The sequence below is a fragment of the Poecile atricapillus genome, chromosome Z, assembly GCF_030490865.1.
Source record: "Poecile atricapillus isolate bPoeAtr1 chromosome Z, bPoeAtr1.hap1, whole genome shotgun sequence".
NCBI classification, from domain to species: domain Eukaryota; kingdom Metazoa; phylum Chordata; class Aves; order Passeriformes; family Paridae; genus Poecile; species Poecile atricapillus.
This window is the reverse complement of record NC_081289.1, coordinates 3,147,717-3,168,411: the sequence shown is the minus strand read 5'-3', so window position 1 is coordinate 3,168,411 and position 20,695 is coordinate 3,147,717. Positions and strand designations below refer to the sequence as shown.

Genomic DNA, 20,695 nt, shown 5'->3' with positions numbered 1-20,695 from the left:
TGTGCTCCTTTATCACCTGATCTCATTGCTTGTGTATCCTCAGCTTCAGTCAGATGATTAAATGCTCTTTGTGGTGGTTCTGTAATTAACCAAGCTCTTCATAAGCTGTTGTGTGTCCACCTTGGATGGCTAAAAGAACCCAAAAGATACACCTAGGTGGAGAGGGCCTGGCGAGCAGGCAGGGGAAGTTCAGGAACATCCAGAGCTGTGAATGGTGTTGCTGGTGAGCAGTGCATCGTGTCAGGTCTGATCTGTGTGACAGGAATTCGATCCAAACTCATTGTCCTCTGCGTCGGGGGCGCGCGCGGAGCCCGGCAGCCTCCTCTCTGTGTTCTGTAGCGTCGTGCAAATCAATGATTTGTTTGAGTGAGGGGAACGTTGATTCTGCAGGACTGACAGTCCCAGCTAACGAGAGCACTTCAGGATGATCAAATATTGACCTGCCTTTGTCCCGAGCAGATCGATGCCGCTCGCACCAGCACAGTTCATGGATTGCAGCTGGTGATTAACCAGCAGAAACTTTGCTCAGCTCTGCAGTATTTGTTGAGCAGCAGAGGCACCGTGTGGCCAGAGAGGTTAATCCAAAGGGAAAGCTTTCTGTGGCTTTGCCAAGGGTCTTTCCTTTTTTTTGTCCTTAAGGCTAGGAGTCAAATGATCTATTTGCATTGGTGTATGCTACATTACCTGCTTTAAATTTTTAACCAAAAATTCTGACTGAAGTATAAATTTTCTTTCAAAATCAGCCACTTGTTGTCAGGCAGCAACACAGGTAGTTTACATTTCATTGCATGCTGATCTTTAAAGACACTGGTGATATTCCAGGAAAGCATCTGATGTGCTCATTACAGAAAGCCCAAAATACAAACAGTAAAGAAACCCACTGGATCTGAAAACAGCCACCTGAAAATGTTTCACAGCCCAGTGCATGCGAGGTTATAAATATCCGAGCTGTGCTTGAAAAGTCTTGGAACCTCACCATCGTTGCTTGTAGGCTGTGTCTGAGGCTGCTCTTTAGCTTAGACAAGACAAACATACTCTATTTGCCTTTACTTTAGATTATAAGGTGACTTCGTGTATGATCTTGACACCACATAATCTTTGCACTACAGTGAGTAGTTTAATCTGTAAATTCTGTGTTAACTTGTAAATAAGGTATTGCGAAGGAAAGCATCTTTCCTTGTCAGAGAGGGACTCATTCATCATGTTTTGGGTCTTTAAAGCCAAAGTTCAAGGTTATGGTATGTCTTTTAAAGCTAGAGGAAGTGAGGGTGGGGTAAACTTGATACAGATATCCAGACTTCACTCCTGGTTTAGCTTTTTTTTTTAAAATATCCTTTGAAATCCCTGTGTTTGGTTCTTTACTGACTCTGACCCTTAGAATACCCTTCATTGGATGATCTCCTTGCAAAACAAGAAATTATTCTTTATGTTGTTCCTGTCAAGTGACACATTTTCTTTGAGAAATAAAGCCCTTTGGAATTAATTTTTTTGGTCACTTGGATTAGGTAGAATTAAGTGAGTTTGTTAATGTTTGTTCTACACAACCCCTCATAGTCACGAGGTAGACGTTAAGAGCTCTCCCAAAATGGCTTCTCCAAGCATGTTCTGCTCTTGCAGTGTGACCCAAAATGTTGTCATGTGGCAGAAGGACTTTGTTACATGTTGTTGAATGAGATTATAACCACTTTAGCCACCTTTTTGCCTCTTTTCTTTTGAGGATCTCATTAGTTAGTATTCGTCCTGGGAAGGCCTGAAGGGTGATGCAAAATGTTCATTGAAATGAATTGTAGTTGTTATCTTCTGGCTCTTTTAAAGATATTTGTGATGTGTTTATTCTTATAATATCTTCTTTTTGCTGAGCATAATGAGGAAGGAGAACTTTGTCTTGGAAAAGTTCAGTTTGCCTTTTCCCTAGGTGGCATCTTGCATGGGTAGTTAAAGTAGTTGTACTCAACTGTGTAAATAAACCTCTGGAATTTGGTTTTTGTTTGCCTGGAATGGCTCTGGGTGTACACAGGTACACGCTGGCTCAGGGATCATGCTGGAGCTTCCTATCAGAACTTCAGTTAGCAAAACCTTATTTTGAAGAATCAGTCTGGGAACACCCAGTTGGAAAAGCTTTTCTAAGGCATTGCCTTGTGCAGTGGCAGCTGGAGTGAAATTAGGAATTTTCCTAAAGAGCACAGAAAAGCTTCCCTTTGTGGAGCAACAAAGTTAAATGAAATTGCTGAAACCTTTTGGATATTGATTATAATTAATTACCCAGCCTGAAAATTGAGTGATTTAATGATTACAGTTTAAAGATTGAGGAGTCAGTAAGCAAGTTAACTGGACCCACCTATTTGCAGGAGGGTGGCAGAGGTGTGGGAGTGGTGGCCAGGGATTGCCACTGCTCATCTGTGTGTTTCTTTACTTGGAAACCACAAGTGTCCAGGGCTCCATGAGCTATTCCTTCTTCCAGAAGAAACTCCTTCCAAAGCTGAGTAATGACTCTGGAAGAGTGTTTTCCATAGGGCTTTGTGGAACAGCTGTTTGCTGAGCCATTTTCCTGATGTGTGCAGATTCTTCCAGGGGAGTTTTCTCTGTCCCAAAGTTTTGTGCTGTGCCAGCCTGTGCTGGTGAGTGATGGATTCAGAGCAGGGTCCTGACGAATGCTTCAAACTTGTTTGCTGCTCTTACTTTGAGAAAGATGAGCATTAATGCTGCTTGTGTCAAACTCAGGAGGGTGGTAGATACTGTAACACAAATACTATCAGCTCTCTTGCTGCCTCCTGCATTTCAGAATCGAAAAATAAATACTTTTGTAGAGTTTATTGAGTGAACTTTAAGTTTGAATAACGTGAGTACAGCCTCCATCTCTGTACAGGCAGTAGTTCTGCTGATGTAATCCTATGCCACTTCTGGGGAGAATGGCAAAAAATAGTAGATACGTTTCAGTTTGGTCCTGTTGTTTTTAAAAGTGGAAAAATGTCTTGTGAAACCTTGGGTCCCCGTGTATGCTTTGAATTTTAGATTATTAGTTGGCTCAGAGTTAAGGAATGTTTGGCTATTGTCAAGTGAAGTCCTGACAGTAAAAGCAGTTCATGTACGTCTCTGGAAGTGTTTGTGTTGTTTTATAGCTGTACTTATTACAGAAACAGAGGTGGACCCAGTTGAAAAATTAAAATTATCGGTGTTTTGATTTAGGGGGAAGATTATAGAAACTCTGAGCTTGGCCTATTTTAATAAGTACATGTGTTAATTTGGAGATGGGTCTTATTTTGTGAGAGGAGAGTTTAAGAACAACTGTATTACTTGTTCTTGCTATAGATTGCTCGTAGTATATAAGCTGTAAATACTGTTGAAATGTAAATGTGCTGTCAGAAGCTTGTTAGTGTATCTAAATGCCTGTGGGAATGGGAGACCTGATCATATCCTGTCATGGAAAAGGTTATCCTGGAGATTATTCAAGTTGTGGTAATGGCTTATAGGCAAAACCCCTCTTTTACTGAAAGCTTCTAGTATAATGAAAAGTTGGAGTGGAGAAAGTATGTTAACTGTACTGGAACCAGGATAAGAGTCCATGGCTCAGTGCTTGGATAAATTGACTCCAGATGCTTTTGTCCGTAGGCAATGGATCCAAATGCAGTTTTGGAGTGGAAGGCAGTTAATGACCTGCTTATTGCTGCTGGAGAGTCCTACAGCAGAGCCTCCCAGGGACGCCAGCAGGTGTCCCCTTGGCATTCCAGGCAGAGGTCACAGAGCTGGCTGGAGTTTGGGATTATCCACGTGTGCTTTGGTGATATCTGTAAACCTCCGAGGAGGATGCTGTGTGGGTTGTGTGTAATTCCAGCTGCGTGGCTGAGGTGTGGAGCTCTGCAGGGCAGCACCTTCCTCAAGCACAGATCCTGAGGATAACACATTGCTGCTGTCTGCTTTGCTTTCATGGGCTCAGTTTGATAGGGGTGAACTCCAGATATTGCTGTGACCCAAATTCAGTGCTCTGCTTCCAATGGAGCTGCTGTCAGTGCATCACCTCAGTACCCTGAAATCTCAATTTACACTTGGTGCAGGCACAGCTCCACATTGCCTTGGCTTCCAGCTGTTTGCTGTAAGTCAGCACAGCTTTTACTGATGACCTGGAGAGTGTGAGTGCTGTCAGAACTCACTCGACTGTTCAGCTCCAGCGTGGAGTCACAGTTCATTCCTGGAAACAGGGATGTGAGTGAACAGCTCAAAACTGGCTCAGTCAGATTAGATTTTTGGGTTTGCTGCTAATTTGAAAGGAAAGTCTTATCACTAGCAGGTGTGATGGTTAAAGCACAACCCCTTGGTTATTCCCCCATTTATTCTGAATTTTCCTTCCCTGTGTGGCTGTTCATTGCTATTAAAATGCTTCAGACTTCCCTGAGTTTAATGGGCACTTACAGAGGAATTAAAGGTTAGACCTGCATAGTGGTTATTGAGGCATCAATTTCTCCACATCGTACTCCAGTTGCTTCCTTTGCAAAACTCCATTGTGCTGCCTCTGAATCAGTCAGGAAGGTTCCTTGTGATTTACATTGTTCTCTCCAGGGCTGTTTCTCATCCCAGGTAAGGACAGGGAAACATGGGAGATGATTTCCCGCTGCAGCACACACTTACTTGTGCTATATGGAATCATATTCAGTGCTGTGATTCTTCTTCCCTCCCATCTCAAGGTTTATTTTATGTGGCCCCAAGAAGAAAAAGGTGATGATATCAACCCTCAAGTTGTCCTAGGTTCCTGCACCTGCTCTAATCATCCAGAACTTTCACAGGTATTGCGGTGTTTGGTTTATTTCTGCAGTGTAGCAGGGCAGAGGGAGTGAGAAGAGAAATAGTTTTGGGGTTAATTACAGGGATGCCAGATGTGAGTAGGTGTGTAAGGTGTGGTCTGTCTTTGTGAGAGGGCTTCATAGAACTCCTAACAGTAGCTTTGCTGTTCAGAGCTGATTTTACAATGTGGATTCTCTGGCTCTTTTTCAGAGAGAAGTGATAAAATATCAGGGTCTCCTAATCCTGGAGCTTCACCTCGAGCTTTGGCCTCTCTCCACCCTAAAGATATCAGATATTTTTCGCTCCACAGCAATTGCAAGGAAGCCAGTTGGGCTTAACCCTGCTCAAACAGAATGGAGGTGGTGCAGCACCATTGGCTTTTGGATCAGGTCTGCCTGCCTTAAGGGATTGTTAAAACCTGAAAATGTTCTGAGCTTTCTTATGAAAGCTTCCAGTTCGATTGAAGGAGATTAGGTACTTTTTAATTAATATGATGGTGGGGAGGCTAGACCATAACAGTGGCTCCAGTGGTTGCAGTCATCTCCACATCCCAAATAGCAATGGATAGGTTTTACTCCCCAGTGATAGGAAAATATACTTTAAATATCCTGATTTAGTAACCAAGGGATTCAATCAATTACTCAGTGTTTCACTAAATAGAGAAGTACTGCGGTGTGTGAACAGGGTCTGTTCGTTAAAATAAAAGCTGAGGTTGAAAAGTGGGTTTTTTGTGTTTTTGTTTTCGTTTTTTTTTGAGGTTTTGACAAAAAACTCAGCTCTTAAAAGGGGAAATTGGAGGAGAACTACTGTGCTGCTGACTTGTTTTCCCCTCCTGTCTGCTGTGGTCATCGGGAATGCAAACTAGCAGTGGAGGGTGAATATTGCCTTCATCTCTCCCTCCTCATTCCTGTCCCCTCCTGTTGATGTTTTGATGTGCAAAACACTCTTCACTTCAGAAGCTGCTGTGCAGGGTAGTGGAAAGGAAAACAAACCCCTCGTTATTAGTAGCTGTTGCCATTTGCTAAAGCTGTATTTTCTGCTGTGTCTTCCAGCACTCCCTCCTCCACAGCAGGAAATGAGGGGGTGCTGGGGAGACCTTAAGCCAGAGAAAAGAGCTTAATTATACAAACAAATGTGTTCATGGGAGTCTTGGGAATTGGAGGCCCTGAACCACACAGACCACTTTGCTGAGGGGCAGATGGAAAGTCTATGGGCTCATTCCCAGTTAGCTGGAGGTGACATTCCCATCCTTGTGGGCTGGTGGTGTTGTACATGTGCATTCAGGTGCTGAGATGCAGCGTGTGTCATTTTTGGGAGTATTGAGCTTTGTTAAATGTTTGCCCTTTGAAACTGCTGTAATTGCCCCTCTAAGGGGAGTTGGTGGCATAGACAGGACCTGGGTGGCTTGGGGTCAAACACCAGTGAGCTGTCTGGGCACTGATTGGGGTGGGGTTTTGAACTGGTTGTTGAGCTGTTGCCTCTGCTCTGATGGTATCACTGTGGTGTGTGATGGTTTGTTTGTCTGGACTTTCAGTGTTCATTATCTTGTCCTCCACGCCCCAGTGTGGTCCCCAAAAGCTGGTTCTCCCTCCCTAGTGCTGGAAGTGTGAGTGTCCACCCCCTGTCCACAATTTGGCTTCTCTGTTCTGTTTTGGCACCCAGCTTGAAGCGTTTGCACCTCCCTAGCAATCCTGCAGGCTCTGGTGTCCGTCTGGATTCCCTTTGGTGTCTGTCCTGCAGCTGTTGTCTGGGACACCTGAGCACAGGAGAGCTGAGCTGAGAGGTGCGGACAGCCCTGGGCTGGAAAGAAGCATCCGTGGGGTGATGAAAGCTGTGAACTGCTCATGTGTTTCAATAGGCAGGTCAAATACTGCTTCTGTGCTGAGCCCATGGTGGGTACAGGCATCTTCCCTGGACTCTTGTGATTCTCCTTCCCTCCCCTTTTCTTTATGGATGATCTTTGTTCAGCCTGGAGTGTTAATTTTCTTCCTTGGCATAAATCATCTTTGATGATTTCTGGGTTGGTGTGTGAGCCCCATGCTGTACATAAATGAATGAGTGACACGAGGAATAACTACAAATGTAGTTATGTTGTATGTAATGTACATAAGGAGAGAATGTATTTTGTTCATTTTTTTCTTAATAAAAAAGTATATGCTAGCAAGGGTGTTGATTTAAGATCTGTTTATTCTCACATTGTTTCGGAGAGTGGAAAAATGCCTGTGAAGGTCTTTTAGTGCTGGAGAAATTGTGAAACTAGCGGTGCATTATGTCTGGCCCTGTTTCCTGACGTCACTGATAAGCTCAGTCAGTATCCCATAAATCCAGCATATTCCCAACATTCACAGGAACTTTTTCTGGGGAAGAACACAGAGTTAGAACACAGGCTGTGCCAAACAGCTGATTTTTAATATCTGACTTCAACCAAATTACTTTTTTTTTTTTTTTTCCTTTACATAAGCAGAAACTTAACCTGGAACAAAATGTTTTATTTTGGGCACTTGAAGGCCAGTGGAGTTGCTGATCTGCCCACGCTGCTGCTGCCCCTGTGCTGCCCTTGGGTGATGCCTCTCCTGCTTCATGGATGAGAGGTTTGATTCCCTCCTCCACAGCCTGGCCTGAGTGCAAGGAGGGGCTGCAGACCTGAGTGAGTTAGGATGAAATGCGGAAATAAATAAGGGTGAAATGCAGAAAAAAGGATGTAATGCAGGAATCAGGGTGAGCTGCCTTTCCCTCTGACAGCTTGAAGGCACCAAGAGCTCAAACAAGTGTTCAGGCTCTGGTGCCCTCACATCACCCCAGCTGCCCACCCCTGAGTCCTTTGGTTTTTAAATTTAATAGGTTTTCCACCACTATAATACATCCTTCTGCTTTGGAAAAATCAGGCTCTTCTGTAGCTGGCTACCTTGAATGTCTGGATTGGTTTTGTTCCAGCTGGTCCAGTGTTTTCCCATCTCCAGAGCAAGAAGTTGTGGCCCTGGAACTTGTCCTCTGCCCTGCCCACCTCCTCCTCACTCATCCAAAGACACGAGTCTTTTAAGTAAGAATGTTTATTGACAGAAATACATGATGCTCTCAAAATATATTTGTAGGAAAATGCAAGAATAATCTCTTACAATCCAGTTCCTCAGTAAATTCCAGTGTAAATCAGACTCCTGTCCCCATGAGAGATGCTGCTACACAGTATGTAAGAGCCCTACTACATGTGCAAGGTTCAACAGGTAACCACCTGGGGAATTAGGTTTTCCTTCTCCAGTCCCTCATGGATTCTGACCTGTGTGTCTTCTGTAGGCAGCAGTCACAGTATCAACCTCATCAGCTGGGTCATGGCACTGTGAGCGGGAGATAAAATGCTCCTAAAGTATTTACACGTTTCCTCGTGAATCTGAAAATACAAAAGTCTCTTGCAAGGACATCTGAGCTGCTTGTAAAGCTCTCGCCGAAAGGTAAGAGCAGGAATCTCTTTGTACAATGTGTGGGATGTTAAAGCTGTTTTGGGGGAGAGAAGAGGAGTGCAGGGAAGGGAGGAGGGGCAGGGAGGAAGGAAATGCCTCGGTAATTTTTTTTTTTTTATAAATTCTTTTTGGTCTAACAATTATGGCTACAGTCTACGAAGGGAAGGGTTAAGGCCAAAGATGCTCATTGCTGCATTTCCTACCTGATTTTTTTTTTTTTCCAAAAAAAGAATGTTCTCAACATTAAAAAAAAAAAAGAAAAAAGTACTGTTTTCTTTTCCTGTGGAAATAGTTATTTTAAATAGGGGAAGGAAAATCTACTATAAAATATTAGTGGTTTAAAAATATGGTGTCTGGAAAAATAAATAAATGTACAATTCCTATTCAAATATAAATCACTATAAGCACTTGCTGAGCAGTTAACATCCTCACTGGTCTCTGCTCGGAAAGATTTAAGGTTACTTGATCTCAAGCCTCTGTAGGGTTTTCTTGGAAAGTCTTTGGACCTGACTCATTAAAGCACTTTGGCATCTCTTTGCTGGGAAGGGGGAATCTTGAGGCACGTGCCAAAGCCCGGCCGCCTGGAGATGCCCTGCCAGGGGTGTCCTTGTGGCAGCTCCAGCCCCGGTGGCCACAGCGTCGCTGCTGCCCTGTGTTCTCACTGTGTTTGTTTTCTGGGAAGGACAGAAATGTGAGGTCATGGACCTGCTGCTTGTCTGTCAGGGCAGCTGGGAGGCCACAACGCTCACAAGAGTAATTGTGGATGCCTAGTCCCATTCTGAGACTCGTGTCCACATTAAAGAGCTGAGCTTGAACAGGGACAAAGCCGTGGTAAAAAGTTATCTGGGCAAGAGGTGTTTTTCTGCTTCATATCAAATTTTAATCCCCTATCAGGCTCGCCTTTAGCTTTTTCTTTCTTTTTTTTTTTTCCTTATTTTTAAGATTTTTAATTTTTTTTTTATAATTTATTTTGTTATTTCCCCTCCCCTCCAAAATTACTTCCCCATAGTGCAGTGCACAGGTAAGTGAAGTGTGCGGAATACATTGCTAATGAGTAGCAGGAATATTTACATACAAAAATATAAAGGTTTGAACACTTCAGACTCTGCCCTTCGGTGCAGGACAGAAGGGGGAAGAGCCACTTGTATCTTCTGCCAGTGCCTGTCCTGGGGCTGAGTGAAACACCCCGATCCCCTCCTTCCTGAGAACTCCCAACTCCACCAGGGTTTCTCCAAGCTTCCCATTGCTTGGCTCCGCTTTTCCCCTCATTCAGGGCAGCTGTGGGAGCAGATCCCAGTTGGGTTGGCTTGGTGGCAGAGCCCAAAGGAAATCTCCCCGTCGTGCCTTGGTTTATGGCAAGCAGAGGAGAAGGGCCATGTTTGGGCATCGCTCTCATCTGCAGCTCCTCTGGCTTGCAGAGGGTTTGGGACAAGCACCATCCTCACGTTGGGAGAGGGACTCAGCCACATGACCTTCAGGGCCTCATGTCCTGGAGGATGGACCCCAGCAGGAGGACAAGGATGATCCCTGCCTGTGCCAGAGCTGCTTCACCAGAGCAAAGGCGTGAAACTCTCCCCAACCTTTTAGAGCTATTTAGGAGATGTGGTGGGGAGTCAAAATCCCAGAAATGGCCTCAGTCCAGCCATGTTTTTCTTCTCCCTTTTAAAGGCTTCAGCAAAGGGAGACCTGGGTGACAGACCAAGGGTTGCAGGAGAAAGCTCAGTCCCAGCTTCACTGCTGAGCTGGAAGTTGATTTGCAGGTCTCTGTTATTTTAGTGGCTTGTGAAGAAGAGTTTGAGAACATGGGCTGAGCTTTTAAACCTCGAGGGAATGAAACACCAAGGGCCGCCTGAATACCACCAAGCTCCCTGGCTCACGTTCTGCTGCTCTTTTACCTCTTCTGCTGCTCACACAGGAAAATGTGCCCTCAAAAATCACAAACCATCGTGGTGCATGTGTCCCACAGTCCTGTGGAGGATGGATAAGGGCTTTGAGATGCTGCTGTGTAACTCCTGGAAGTCAAGTGATCCTTCTGTGGGGAAATGCAGCACCAGAGCTAAGCTCCTGCACCACAAAACCCCCAACATCACACCTGGGCTAGAGACCAGGCATTGCTCTTACTCTCCACACCCTTCCTAAGAGGGATCAACTCCAGGAATTTCTCCTTTTCCTCTCCCTCCACCTCATCATTTCAAAACAAGAAGATGCTGCACCTCTCCCAGTCTCCACGTGGGTGCAGGATCTGTTCCACAGCCCTTGGCAGCGGGGCTGAGCATCACTTGGCACTGCTGCATCCCTGCCATCCTGCTGGGTCCAGATGCATCCATTTGCCTGTGGCACAACGAGGGCCTCTTGTGCGTTTTAGCTCTGAGGAGTGGATGGAAACCAGATTAAAAAGGAACAGGCTGTTCCAGCTTTTTTCATTCACTACCTGGGTGTCAGGGAGGGCAGGGTGATGACTAAACAGCGTGGGCCAGAGGATTTGTCAAGCTGTTAATTGCCAGGTGCTGCTTTGCTGTCAGACACACTCCATCTCCAGTCCTATTTACTTTCTTTCTCTTGATTTTTGAGTCGCTCAGTAGCTGGAGGATGCGGCTGGTGTGGTCAGATGTGGGATGGGAGGGGACATGCTTGGAGGAGACACCAGCAGCTCTTCAGGAGCAAAGCCACCCTGTTTGCCCGTGGCTGGTCAGGTCTGGCTTGGGAGGTGGATGGGGGATGGAGGATGCTTAGCCAGATGTGGCCACCAAAGTGGCTTGTGTTGATGTGCTCCAGAGGTGTCTTCTCATGTCCTTTCCTCTTCCATCCTGCACCCCATGTGGTGGCACAAGGGGCCATGATTAGTTTATTAAGGGATTTTCTTCTTTTTGGGGGGAATTTTGCCTTATTTTGGAGCTCTGTGTGCGTGTGTTTAGGGTTTATGGGATTTTTTTGGGGGGGTGGTTGTTCTTTTCTTGATCAAGTTCTGCATCCTATAAATGCGTGTCCTCCTCTTCCTCCAGGTCCTCCTTCATGAGGGTGTCCAGAGGAACGATCCAGCTGTCCCCCAGCTCACCATTGAGGTTCACCTTCTTCTCCTGCATTTCGGAGGAGGTCTCCATCACCTCCAGCGTGGGGTTGTCATGGTAGCCGTTCTCCATGGTCTGCATCTCCTCAGTCAGGCGCTGCTATGAGGAAAGAAAACCATAAACCCCACTGAACAACACCTTGGCCATGCTGTGAGTGTCACCTCAGGGCTGTCACCTCCCAGCCAGCTATGACAGCTGCCCTGTATATGTTTATATAACTACATATAGAGACTTTTATGGTGAGGTTGAGGCACGGGGAGCAAGGGGATAGCATGGAGCTGGCAAGAGGAAGACTCTGCTAAGGATGGGAAGGAGGAAAGAACAGCCAGAGATGTGGAAAACCTCCAGGAGCAGCTGCCAGCTTCAGTTTGTTCCACCCAGGACCTTGGGAAGAGGTTGAGCACCACTGCATCCCAACTCCTGCCTCCCTACCTCAAATTTGCTCTTCCCCTCCCCTTTCTCTCCATCTCTGTCCTTTTTTAGTTGCTTTATTATTCTTTACGCAGGGGCAGCTCCCACCTGCCAGATCTTGAGCGTTACCCCTCCTCATTCTGGAACTCTCAGTGGAAACCAGGCAGGGAAAGATGGAATCAGAAACTTTATCACCCTGGTCTTTTGGTGTGATATGCTTCAGGCTCCGACTCAGCCCTTCACCTCTTGGCAGAATCCTAGCCCATCCTAATTTTACATCCACTTGGGCTCCTGCATCCCCATCCTTCCCTAGAGGGACTGAGTGGGGAACTGCAGTCCTTGGTCAGCCCTTTTTGAGGAGCACAGGGCTCTCAGTGGGTCCTTTATCCCTATCTTTCCCTGGAAGGATTCAGTGGGGAACTGCAGTCCTTGCTCAGCCTTTTTTGGGGAGCCCTGTTAAAATCTGCCTGGATTCACAGCTTGCTCTATTACAGTGCTCCCAGTAAATGGCAGGAGACAGGCATGGGAGGGAATCCATGGAGAAGGAGAGGGATGGAGAAGCAAAACCGCAGGGCTTGGTGCTGGCAGAGGGGGTACAAAGGCGCTGCTGGGAGTCCCCTGTGTCACTCGTGGCAGGGTGGGGATCGTGGGATGCTCCAAAGCAGAGGACACACCTGGGCTCTCCCAAGGGCTGCTTCCCTCTGGGATTGCTGCTCTCCCACCATGGCAAGGCACCCTCCAGCCATGCAGCGAGGGGAAAGGGGCTGTAAAGCTGGGCTTTAGTCCTGTTAAAAGCTACTGGGCCCTACCAAGCGCCGGAGGTGAGAGCTGGGGGTGTTACGGATGCGGCGCCCGCCCCTCCGATCCCTGTGTTGGAACTCACATTAAAGATCAGGGCCACATGTCCATCATCAAACCCGGGGACATCAGGGTGGATGTTCTGGGTATTTCCAAGGTAAAACAACAGGGAGGGAGAGGGGGGGCGAGGAGGATTGGAGGGAAAAAAAAAATAAAATAGAAAAAAAAAACAAACTTTCAAGTCATTTTTGGAAACAAAACAGAAGAAGAACAAAAGAAACCACCCAAAAACAAAGCCAGGAAGGAGGAATGTGTTTGGGTTTTGGAAATGGCATCCCTTGCTTTAGTTTTGCTATTTTACCCTGTGTCTGGTGGGAATTTACCTCTGGAACATCCAAGTTGGACTAGTACCTATTCCTCTGCACCAGGTTATTTTAGGGAGACATGTTCCCATCGCTAAAAATACCCTATTCCTACCCATTTTCTGAGCAACATGGGGCGTGTTATGTTGTTATCTGTCCCTGGTGGGATGTTTTTCACCCCAGCTAGGGAGGTTTCATGCAAGGGATGATGAAACCCTGGAAGATCCAAGGGGACCACCACAATGCAGGTCAAATATTTATTGAGGTCTTGCCTCTTCCCCTATTTCTTCCCAAAAAAATCAAACCTGATAAGTACAAACAAGTCTGACAGGGGCATTTGTTTGCTCTTCCTCCCTCCTGTGTTCACCTACCTTGCACTGCAAATATTTAAAACTTTATCCCTTGTTTTCCCGTGGGGCAGAGGTTGGGATTGCTGAGAAAGGATGAGCTGGTTCAGAGGAAAATGACTTCAAGTAGGAGTGAAATAGGTTTGCTTCTCTATCAGGGGGATGGTTTACCCTGATTGCATAATCTGATTTTATAATTATTTTCCTTTTATGCTTCTTGTCCTAGAGCTAAATCCTCAGGATCAGCAGCTGGGACCAGTGCAAACCCCTGCCCCCAGGTGTGGAAATGGCCAGTCCTTGCTGGGGGATGCTACACTAAAATCACCTAGGATTGCTTCCTGAGATAAAAATCACATTAATTTCTCTTTTTGTGTTGGTTCTTCCTTAAATCCTGCTGCTGCTGCTACTCTGAAATTTGGCCCTGGCCCAGCTCTTGCAAAGGCTGAGCCCTGCAGTGTCGATGCCCCTCCTGCTGACACTCTCCTTCTTCCCTGCACTCAGCCTGGAGCTCCCTGGCACCCAACCCAACTCCACTACTTGTAAAAGTATTTCAAGAAAATGTTTGAGGGGTACAGCTTGTGTTTTGGAATGGAGTTTCAGACTGAGAAATCCTTTCTTCTCAAAATTTTGACCTGGGGTGGTGCCCACTGAGCAAGCCAGGATGTCTCCACCAGCAGAGACAGCAACGCTGGTGATCCTCATCTCCTGAAGATGCTTCTGGGATGGAAAAGGTCTTGGGATACCTGTCCCACCCTCCTGCCACCTTACCTGGTCCTTCTTTTGGGAGAAGCGCTGGTGGCAGCCGTAGATGGCCGCAATGAGCAGCAGGGACCCGGCCAGGGTGATGATGGTGATGATCAGGGGGGTGCTGAACTCGTCGTTGATGGTCATGTCCTCCACCATTTTGTCAGAGGTGATGTTGACGATGCCGAGCTGCCACAGGAGGGACAGGTCAGGCTCTGTGCCACCCACTATTGGGGGACACCCATGGGGCAGCTGTGCCATGACCAGGGACCCACTTACCTCCTCTAACTTGTCCTTCTTCTCCTTCAGCTCCTTGAGGACTTCTTCAGAGTCCAAGGGATCTGGGGGAAGAAAAAGGCTTCAATGAGCACAAGGTGTGGAGGTGGGAACAGGTTGTGCCACCATCCCCTGGTCAGAGGGGTGACCCAGTTTCTGGAGGAGGTGGATGAAGATGTGTGAGGACGAAGCCAACCCTTGTAGGGGCTTCACATCCAGACACAGAGCCAGGATCCCTTCTGGAAGGGGGACAGCCCCAGAGCCCCCAGGCCCCACCAGCCATCTCCAGTGGGTGATTCACAAGCAAGCTCAGTGAGGGGCTGTACCTGGCTCCTCAAGGAGCAGTCCCCAGTGCTGGGTGCCTTCCCTGAGGTCGGATGTGGAGTCTGGATCACCCACCCAACCACTGCTTGGTGATGAGTAAGAGCAGGATGGAGCTGAGACTTTCCTCCTCCTCATTCTAGGGCAGCAGGATGTCTCCATCTCCCAGGCACCCTGATCCTAAAGCAATGTTTGGGCACACCCAGGCTGAGCTGGGTATCCCAACAGGGCTCTTGACATGGGCAGGAAGCTCCTCTCTGTTGTCTTTGGGGAAGGATTTGAACTGGGCACCCAGTTTTAAGCACCTGTGAGGAATTCTTCCTCCTGGAGTCTGGTAAATGCCTTGACTCAGCATGGCAGAGGAATCTGGTGTATTCCTTGGGGCACAAAGCTCATTTCTGGGCTCACTGTAGCTCTCCCAAACCACTGGGATGGGGCAGCCGTGGGAACAGAGCCCTTTGGCCAAGCTCTAGTAGACCTGAGGGCTCTGCCAAGCCTCCACCTCCCAGGTCCCCAGTGCCACCCTGTCCCAGTGCAGCAGAAGGGTGGGATCATACTCACGGTGCAGGACCACCCACACGGCCCAGTGCTGGGAGCGGGGCTTGCAGGCCATCAGCGTCACCGTGCACCGGTCCCTGCTGGCATCAAACACGTGCTGGGCCGTGGAGCAGAAGCTCTCAAAGAAGGAGTTGTTTTTGCTGGCAGTCTTCCACTCATCCTGCAGTAACAGCGAGGGTCAGCACTGCTCCCCCATGCAGGGACTGCCCAGGAACATCCCACCCCATTGCCAGGGGTGCAGGGTGTCCCATCCTTCTAGAATGACCCCTTTGAGACTGGATGTGCCTCTCCGTGCCATGGTTTGGTTGACAAGGTGGTGTTGGGTCATAGGTTGGACTCGGTGATCTCAGAGGTCTTTTCCAACCAAATGCATTCTGTGATCTTCCCTCATCCCTGTGCACTGCCCGGCTGCCGCCGGCCCTCCCAGGGAACAGGAAAAGTTTAAAAGTAGTTTCTTTACAAGAAGCCGAGCTCTTGGCTGCCGTTCCTCACCGGGGCCCTGCACCAGCCTTATCTGTGAGCTGCAGCTTTCGGTCTTCCAGGAATAGCAGGTCCCTGAGGGAAGTGTGGCGGGGGGGCTGGGGAGGCCAGGGGGCCGCAGCAGGATCAGGGCAGGGCTGTGCAGCCCCACAGTTCCCCCAAGGGCATCTCCAGCCTTTCCACCCCCTGTCCCCACCAACACAGGTCCCTGTCCTGCTTAAAACTTCCCCACAGCTCTGCAGGGAAGAGCAAGAGAGCGTGCCTTGCTTTTGGATAGAATCACAGAATGAATCACAGAGTGATTTGGGTTAGAAGGGACCCAAAACATCATCCAGTTCCACTCCCTGCCATGGGCAGGGACAGCTTCCCTAAACCAGATTGCTCTAAGCCATATCCAAACTGGCCTTCAACACTTCCAGGGATGGGAAAGCCACAGCTTCTCTGGGCAAACTGAAGCATCCCTGGAGAGGTAGGAGAGGGGTGGATGGAGCCCATGTTCCCTCTGTGGTGTTCCTGGGGCTTTTTGCTCGATGCTTTGTAGCACCTGGGAGCTCACTAAGGTAGAGGGGATCACCCTCCTGCCCACACAGACCCTGACGTGTGGATGTGGCACGTGGGGACATGGGTTAGTGGTGGATTTGACAGTGCTGGGTTAATGGTTGAACCTGATGATCTTAGCAGGCTTTTCCAATCTAAATCATTACATGATTCTGTGCACAGACCTGGTCCTCACAGGTGCTATATGAGAGGTGCTGTATATACAGTTCCTGTGTGCATGTTTTTCCTGTGCAGGTGATCCTGTGTAGAAGCCCTTAATCCCTGCGGAATTGAGGTGCCTGGCTGGGAAAGGCTCTGCTCCTGGCTGGGAAAGGCTCTGCTCCTGCCTGTACATCACCCAAACCTTCCCCTCCCATCCCAGCACCACCGGTGGCTGGCAGCACCCTGCTTGCTGCATTGTAGGGATGGGAGCTGCCCAGCTTGGGGACGCATCTAATCTCACCCCATTTTATCTAAATATTTGGGAAGCAGCATTGGAGACAGGATGCACTTGCCGGGGCGGAAGGCTGGCCCCGGATACAGTGCGAGGGTGAGCTCAGCATCGTGGGGCCCTGGCTGTCCCTGGGAATGGCCACTGTCCCTCGCCTGTCCTTTCGCTTTGCAGCGGGACAACTTCCCCGGGGCCCCTCTGCGGGGTTCTACCATCCCTGGGAAAAGAGCTGGGTGGGAAATCGGCCCCAGCCCGAGGGCAGCATTCCCTGCAAAGCTGGTTCCCAGCAGGACAGGCAGGAGGGAGCTGTAGCTTGGTGGTGGCGGTGGTTTTATCACGTCTGGACGCTGGGTTGTGCTCCTACGCTTGCAATGTCCTGTGATTTGCCAGTCCCTGTCTGTGCAGCACTTTCTGCTTGGCAGGGGAAGGGAAAGCCTCTGCTGTCTCTCTGCATCCTCCTTCCCCTGCTTTTGCCGCAGCTTGGCTTTCCCCCAGCCCTCAATAACCCGTTTCTTCCCCCGCCACCCCATGGGGAAAAGACCCCTATTTTGGATGGGGTGGGAAATGGGATGCGAGGCTAAAACCTCGCTGAGACCACCTCAGTGGTAGCTGGTGAGCAGTGCCTAAAGCCTTTCGGAGGGTGAGCTGGAGGGATTGGCCCTTTCCAGGGCTGGAGAGGGGCAGGGTGAGGCCGCTGGGCCGGCAGGGATGCCCCTGGCAGCTCCCCCTGCTCCGCCGCCGCTCGCATTCCTTGGCCGGAGTTGACAGGCGCTGCCGAGCAGCTCGGATCCGGTTCCCACACTGGCGGGGACCTAAAACCAACATCCCCGAATGAGGTAACAGCACTTGAGTCAACAAACCACCCCCGCCAGCTGCACGGGGTGAGGGGGCACCGCGACCCTGCTCGGTGAGGGAGTCCCTGTGTCTGCTCCGGGGACTGTCCTGTGTCCCCAGACCCGTGGGTGTCACACAGCAATTCCAGTGGGTTCGAGTGGACCTGCTGTGGTTTTTGCATCCCCCACTGCAGCAGGTTCTGGTGCTCCCCAGCATCCACTGACCCAGCTCCTTGGGCACACCCCCCAGGTGGGGGACACTGTGGAGGAGGAACCCCTGGGAGATGGACACAGGGTTGTGTGGCTGAATCACAGCTCAGGCTACACCAACCACCTCTGTCATCATCACTTCTTGCTTCACCTAACTCATTTTGGGGTTAGGATGAGGAGCATCCATCCATCCATCCATCCATCCATCCATCCATCCATCCATCCATCCATCCATCCATCCATCCATCCATCCATCCATCCATCCATCCCTTCATCCCTTCCAAGGCAGGGAAAACACAACTGAAAATACATTTGTGAGCCAGACCTTGGAAGAAGTCATCCTATAGAATGTGAGACATTGAGCTAATAAGACTTATTAAAACACTCATTAAGATCCTGCTGTAATCAAAGGAATGAGAAGTGCAGTGGGGGACATGGACCAAACTGTTCAGCATTGTTTAAAGCATCACCTGAAGAGGAAAGATGCAGGGCACCAACCAGCCTCTGAAACACCTATAGTCCACCAAGTGGTACCAGTTGTATATTTGGCTTTTTTTAAAGGATTTATAATTTGAGTTCCTTGTTTTCTGGAGAATCTGAGGTGTGGTGGGGTGAAAGGTCTGCAGTTCCTGGGTTCAGTCCCAGCTGTTTGCTGGGGTGCCCCCATCACTGGTGCTGCCCCACCAGCCCAGTGCCAGTGGGGCAGGTGGCTCTGCAGTGTCCCTGCCCTGTGTCATCCAGACATGTCCCCCACCTCTGGTCCCCCCACACTGCCCTGGCTTCTTGCTGGATCTGAATTTTTAGTACAATGCCACCCTGACTCTGGCTTGTTCTCGGAGCAGGATCAGAGCTGTTTCTGGAACACTTCTCCTTATAGCACACACTTTCCTGTTTTCCCACGGGTTGTGAAACGCAAAGGATTTTTTCACTTTGCTGTCAGGATTTGGCTACAGACGTGTTTACCAGGCCTACAAAGCAGGGAAACCAGATAGTGCCATTTCTCCGTTATCTGCTCAGCTTGGGAGGCACAAAATGGGCTGCAATATTCAGGAATAAAATGTGTGGAAAGTTAAGGGTGAACGTGGGGGGGAGGCGCTTTGGCAGCCGAGGAGGGCGATGGGATGGGAGGATGGACCCTTGCAGCCCTGTAGCCTTTCTCTGGCTGTTTTGGGGTGTAATTGGCATTTTGTGCTAACAATGCTCTGGCTCGTTATTACACCCAGAAGAATCAAAGGGAAGCAGGGTGGGAGGCTCCCTGCCTCACCAGCTTCAATGCTCCATGGCCCTGGAGCAGGCCATGACGCCAAGATGTGGTGTCTGCCCATCCCTCAGCTCACTGGTGCTGCCCAGCCTCACCATCCCTGCTTCCAAAGCCTCCCAGTACAACTCCATGAGAAGGACAGCAGCTCTGGAACATCACTGTGCCCAAAAGGAGGGGGGAATCTTTAAATACCATCACTGTCCTAAGTTGTTTTAGGCTCCAAAACTGGATTTTGTCAATTTGATTGAATATTTTAATATATTCAATACAAAATTTGATGAGAAGCTTTTCCAGCATGAACCTGCAGCCATGTCCAGACATCAAATGGGGAAAGGGATCCTGTGGGGCTTTAAGGAAATAAGGTTCCCTCCTTGGAATCACCCTCAGTGTCCAGAGCAGCATCACTAAGGACATCACCTCTACTGCAGGTGTGTGGGCAAGGAGCATTCACACCCAGCAGTAGCCAGACTAGGAAGGTGACAACAGACAGCAGTCAGGTGCTTTCCCTCCTCCAGGAGCACAGGGGATGATGCTGGGAGGTCCAAGCCCTTTCCAGGGCTGCCAGGCAGGGCCATCACCCCGGCACAGGGAATTTCAAGAGCTGCTGTGGTCAGTAGCTGCATTCACAATGTGTCGAAGGGGTTTGGGGAACACAGTGTGGCTTCATTTGGAGAGTCCTTTCCAGCTTGGCTGATTCTGTGATTCACTTAGGACAGGGAGTGACAGGACAAAGGGGAACAGTTTTAAATTAAAAGAGAAGAGATTTAGATTAGATATTAGGAAGAGATTATTTACTGTGAGGATGGTGAGACACGGGAGCAGGTTGTCCAGAGAAGTTGTGGCTGCCCCATCCCTGGACATGTCCAAGGCCAGGCTGGACAGAGCTTGGGGCAATCTGGTCTAGTGGAAGGTGTCCCTGCCCATGGCACATGCTGTGAGCACCACGGGTTAAAATCTGAACCTCCAACAGCTGTTAATTCTCCATGGAAGTCAAAAAGGTGGTACTTACACAGGTTCTGGGTTCTTTCAGCTGAATGGTGGGCCTGGTATGTTGCACCTGGTCTTCACAGACGAGCTGGAAAGGCAAAAGAAAAGCAACTCTCAGTGGTGGACAAAAGTTGGAAGGACAGTTGTCACCAATCCAACAGCCCATCATTTGTTTCCTGGGAAAAGAGCCTGACCCCCCTCCAGGCTACACCCTCCTTGGAGTTGTAGAGAGCCAGAAGGTCCCCCCTGAGACTCCTTTTCTCCAGCCTGAGCCCTCCCAGCTCCCTCAGCTGCTCCTGGTGCTCCAGGTCCCTCCCCTCTCACACTCCCCTTCACCTCCATCCTCATCATCTCTTCTCTGGAAAGCTCCAGGAGAAAGGGATGTGAGTAAATGACCTCTAAAGATCCTTTCCAACCCAAATAGTTCTGTCATTCTACAACCTGGAATTACTTTGCTGGCAGATCTCTCTCTCCCTGACACAGAAATGGCGAGAAGAGCCTCAGACTCCAGGTGTACGTGGGATGGCAGCTAAATTAACACCACTGAGAGGAGCCCACCTTCCCATTTGGTGCCATTACCTCATTTGGGTAAGAAATGTTGGGGTGCTGGTGGCCAGAACTGCAGCTCTCTGTCTGGTCCCCCGAGGCTGGAACTGGTGGCTGGGCACCGTCAGGGCTCTGGGAGGCACTGGTGGGTTTGGTTGGTGCAGATCCAGCATCGTGGGTGCTCTGGTCTGGCTCCCCAATATGCACCAAAAAACAAGCAGAGAGACACTGACACAATATAGAGGATACAGCTGGCACAGCTCTGTCAGGGATC

At 48.9% G+C, this 20,695-nt stretch overlaps 1 protein-coding gene across 1 annotated transcript in view; it reads right to left on the bottom strand.

The window, feature by feature from the left end:
• Positions 1 to 9,148: 9,148 nt before the first annotated feature.
• Positions 9,149 to 20,695, bottom strand: part of LOC131573506 (podocalyxin-like) — a 42,813-nt gene continuing 31,266 nt past the window's right edge. Inside the window, exons 3-9 of the mRNA XM_058827516.1 lie at positions 20,455 to 20,609; positions 19,898 to 19,963; positions 15,120 to 15,276; positions 14,241 to 14,302; positions 13,986 to 14,150; positions 12,594 to 12,650; positions 9,149 to 11,398 (exon numbers count right to left, since the gene is read on the bottom strand). Of these exons, the coding sequence (XP_058683499.1) occupies positions 11,204 to 11,398; positions 12,594 to 12,650; positions 13,986 to 14,150; positions 14,241 to 14,302; positions 15,120 to 15,276; positions 19,898 to 19,963; positions 20,455 to 20,609 (857 nt within the window). The 3' untranslated portion in view covers positions 9,149 to 11,203. The remainder of the gene's footprint in view (positions 11,399 to 12,593; positions 12,651 to 13,985; positions 14,151 to 14,240; positions 14,303 to 15,119; positions 15,277 to 19,897; positions 19,964 to 20,454; positions 20,610 to 20,695) is intronic.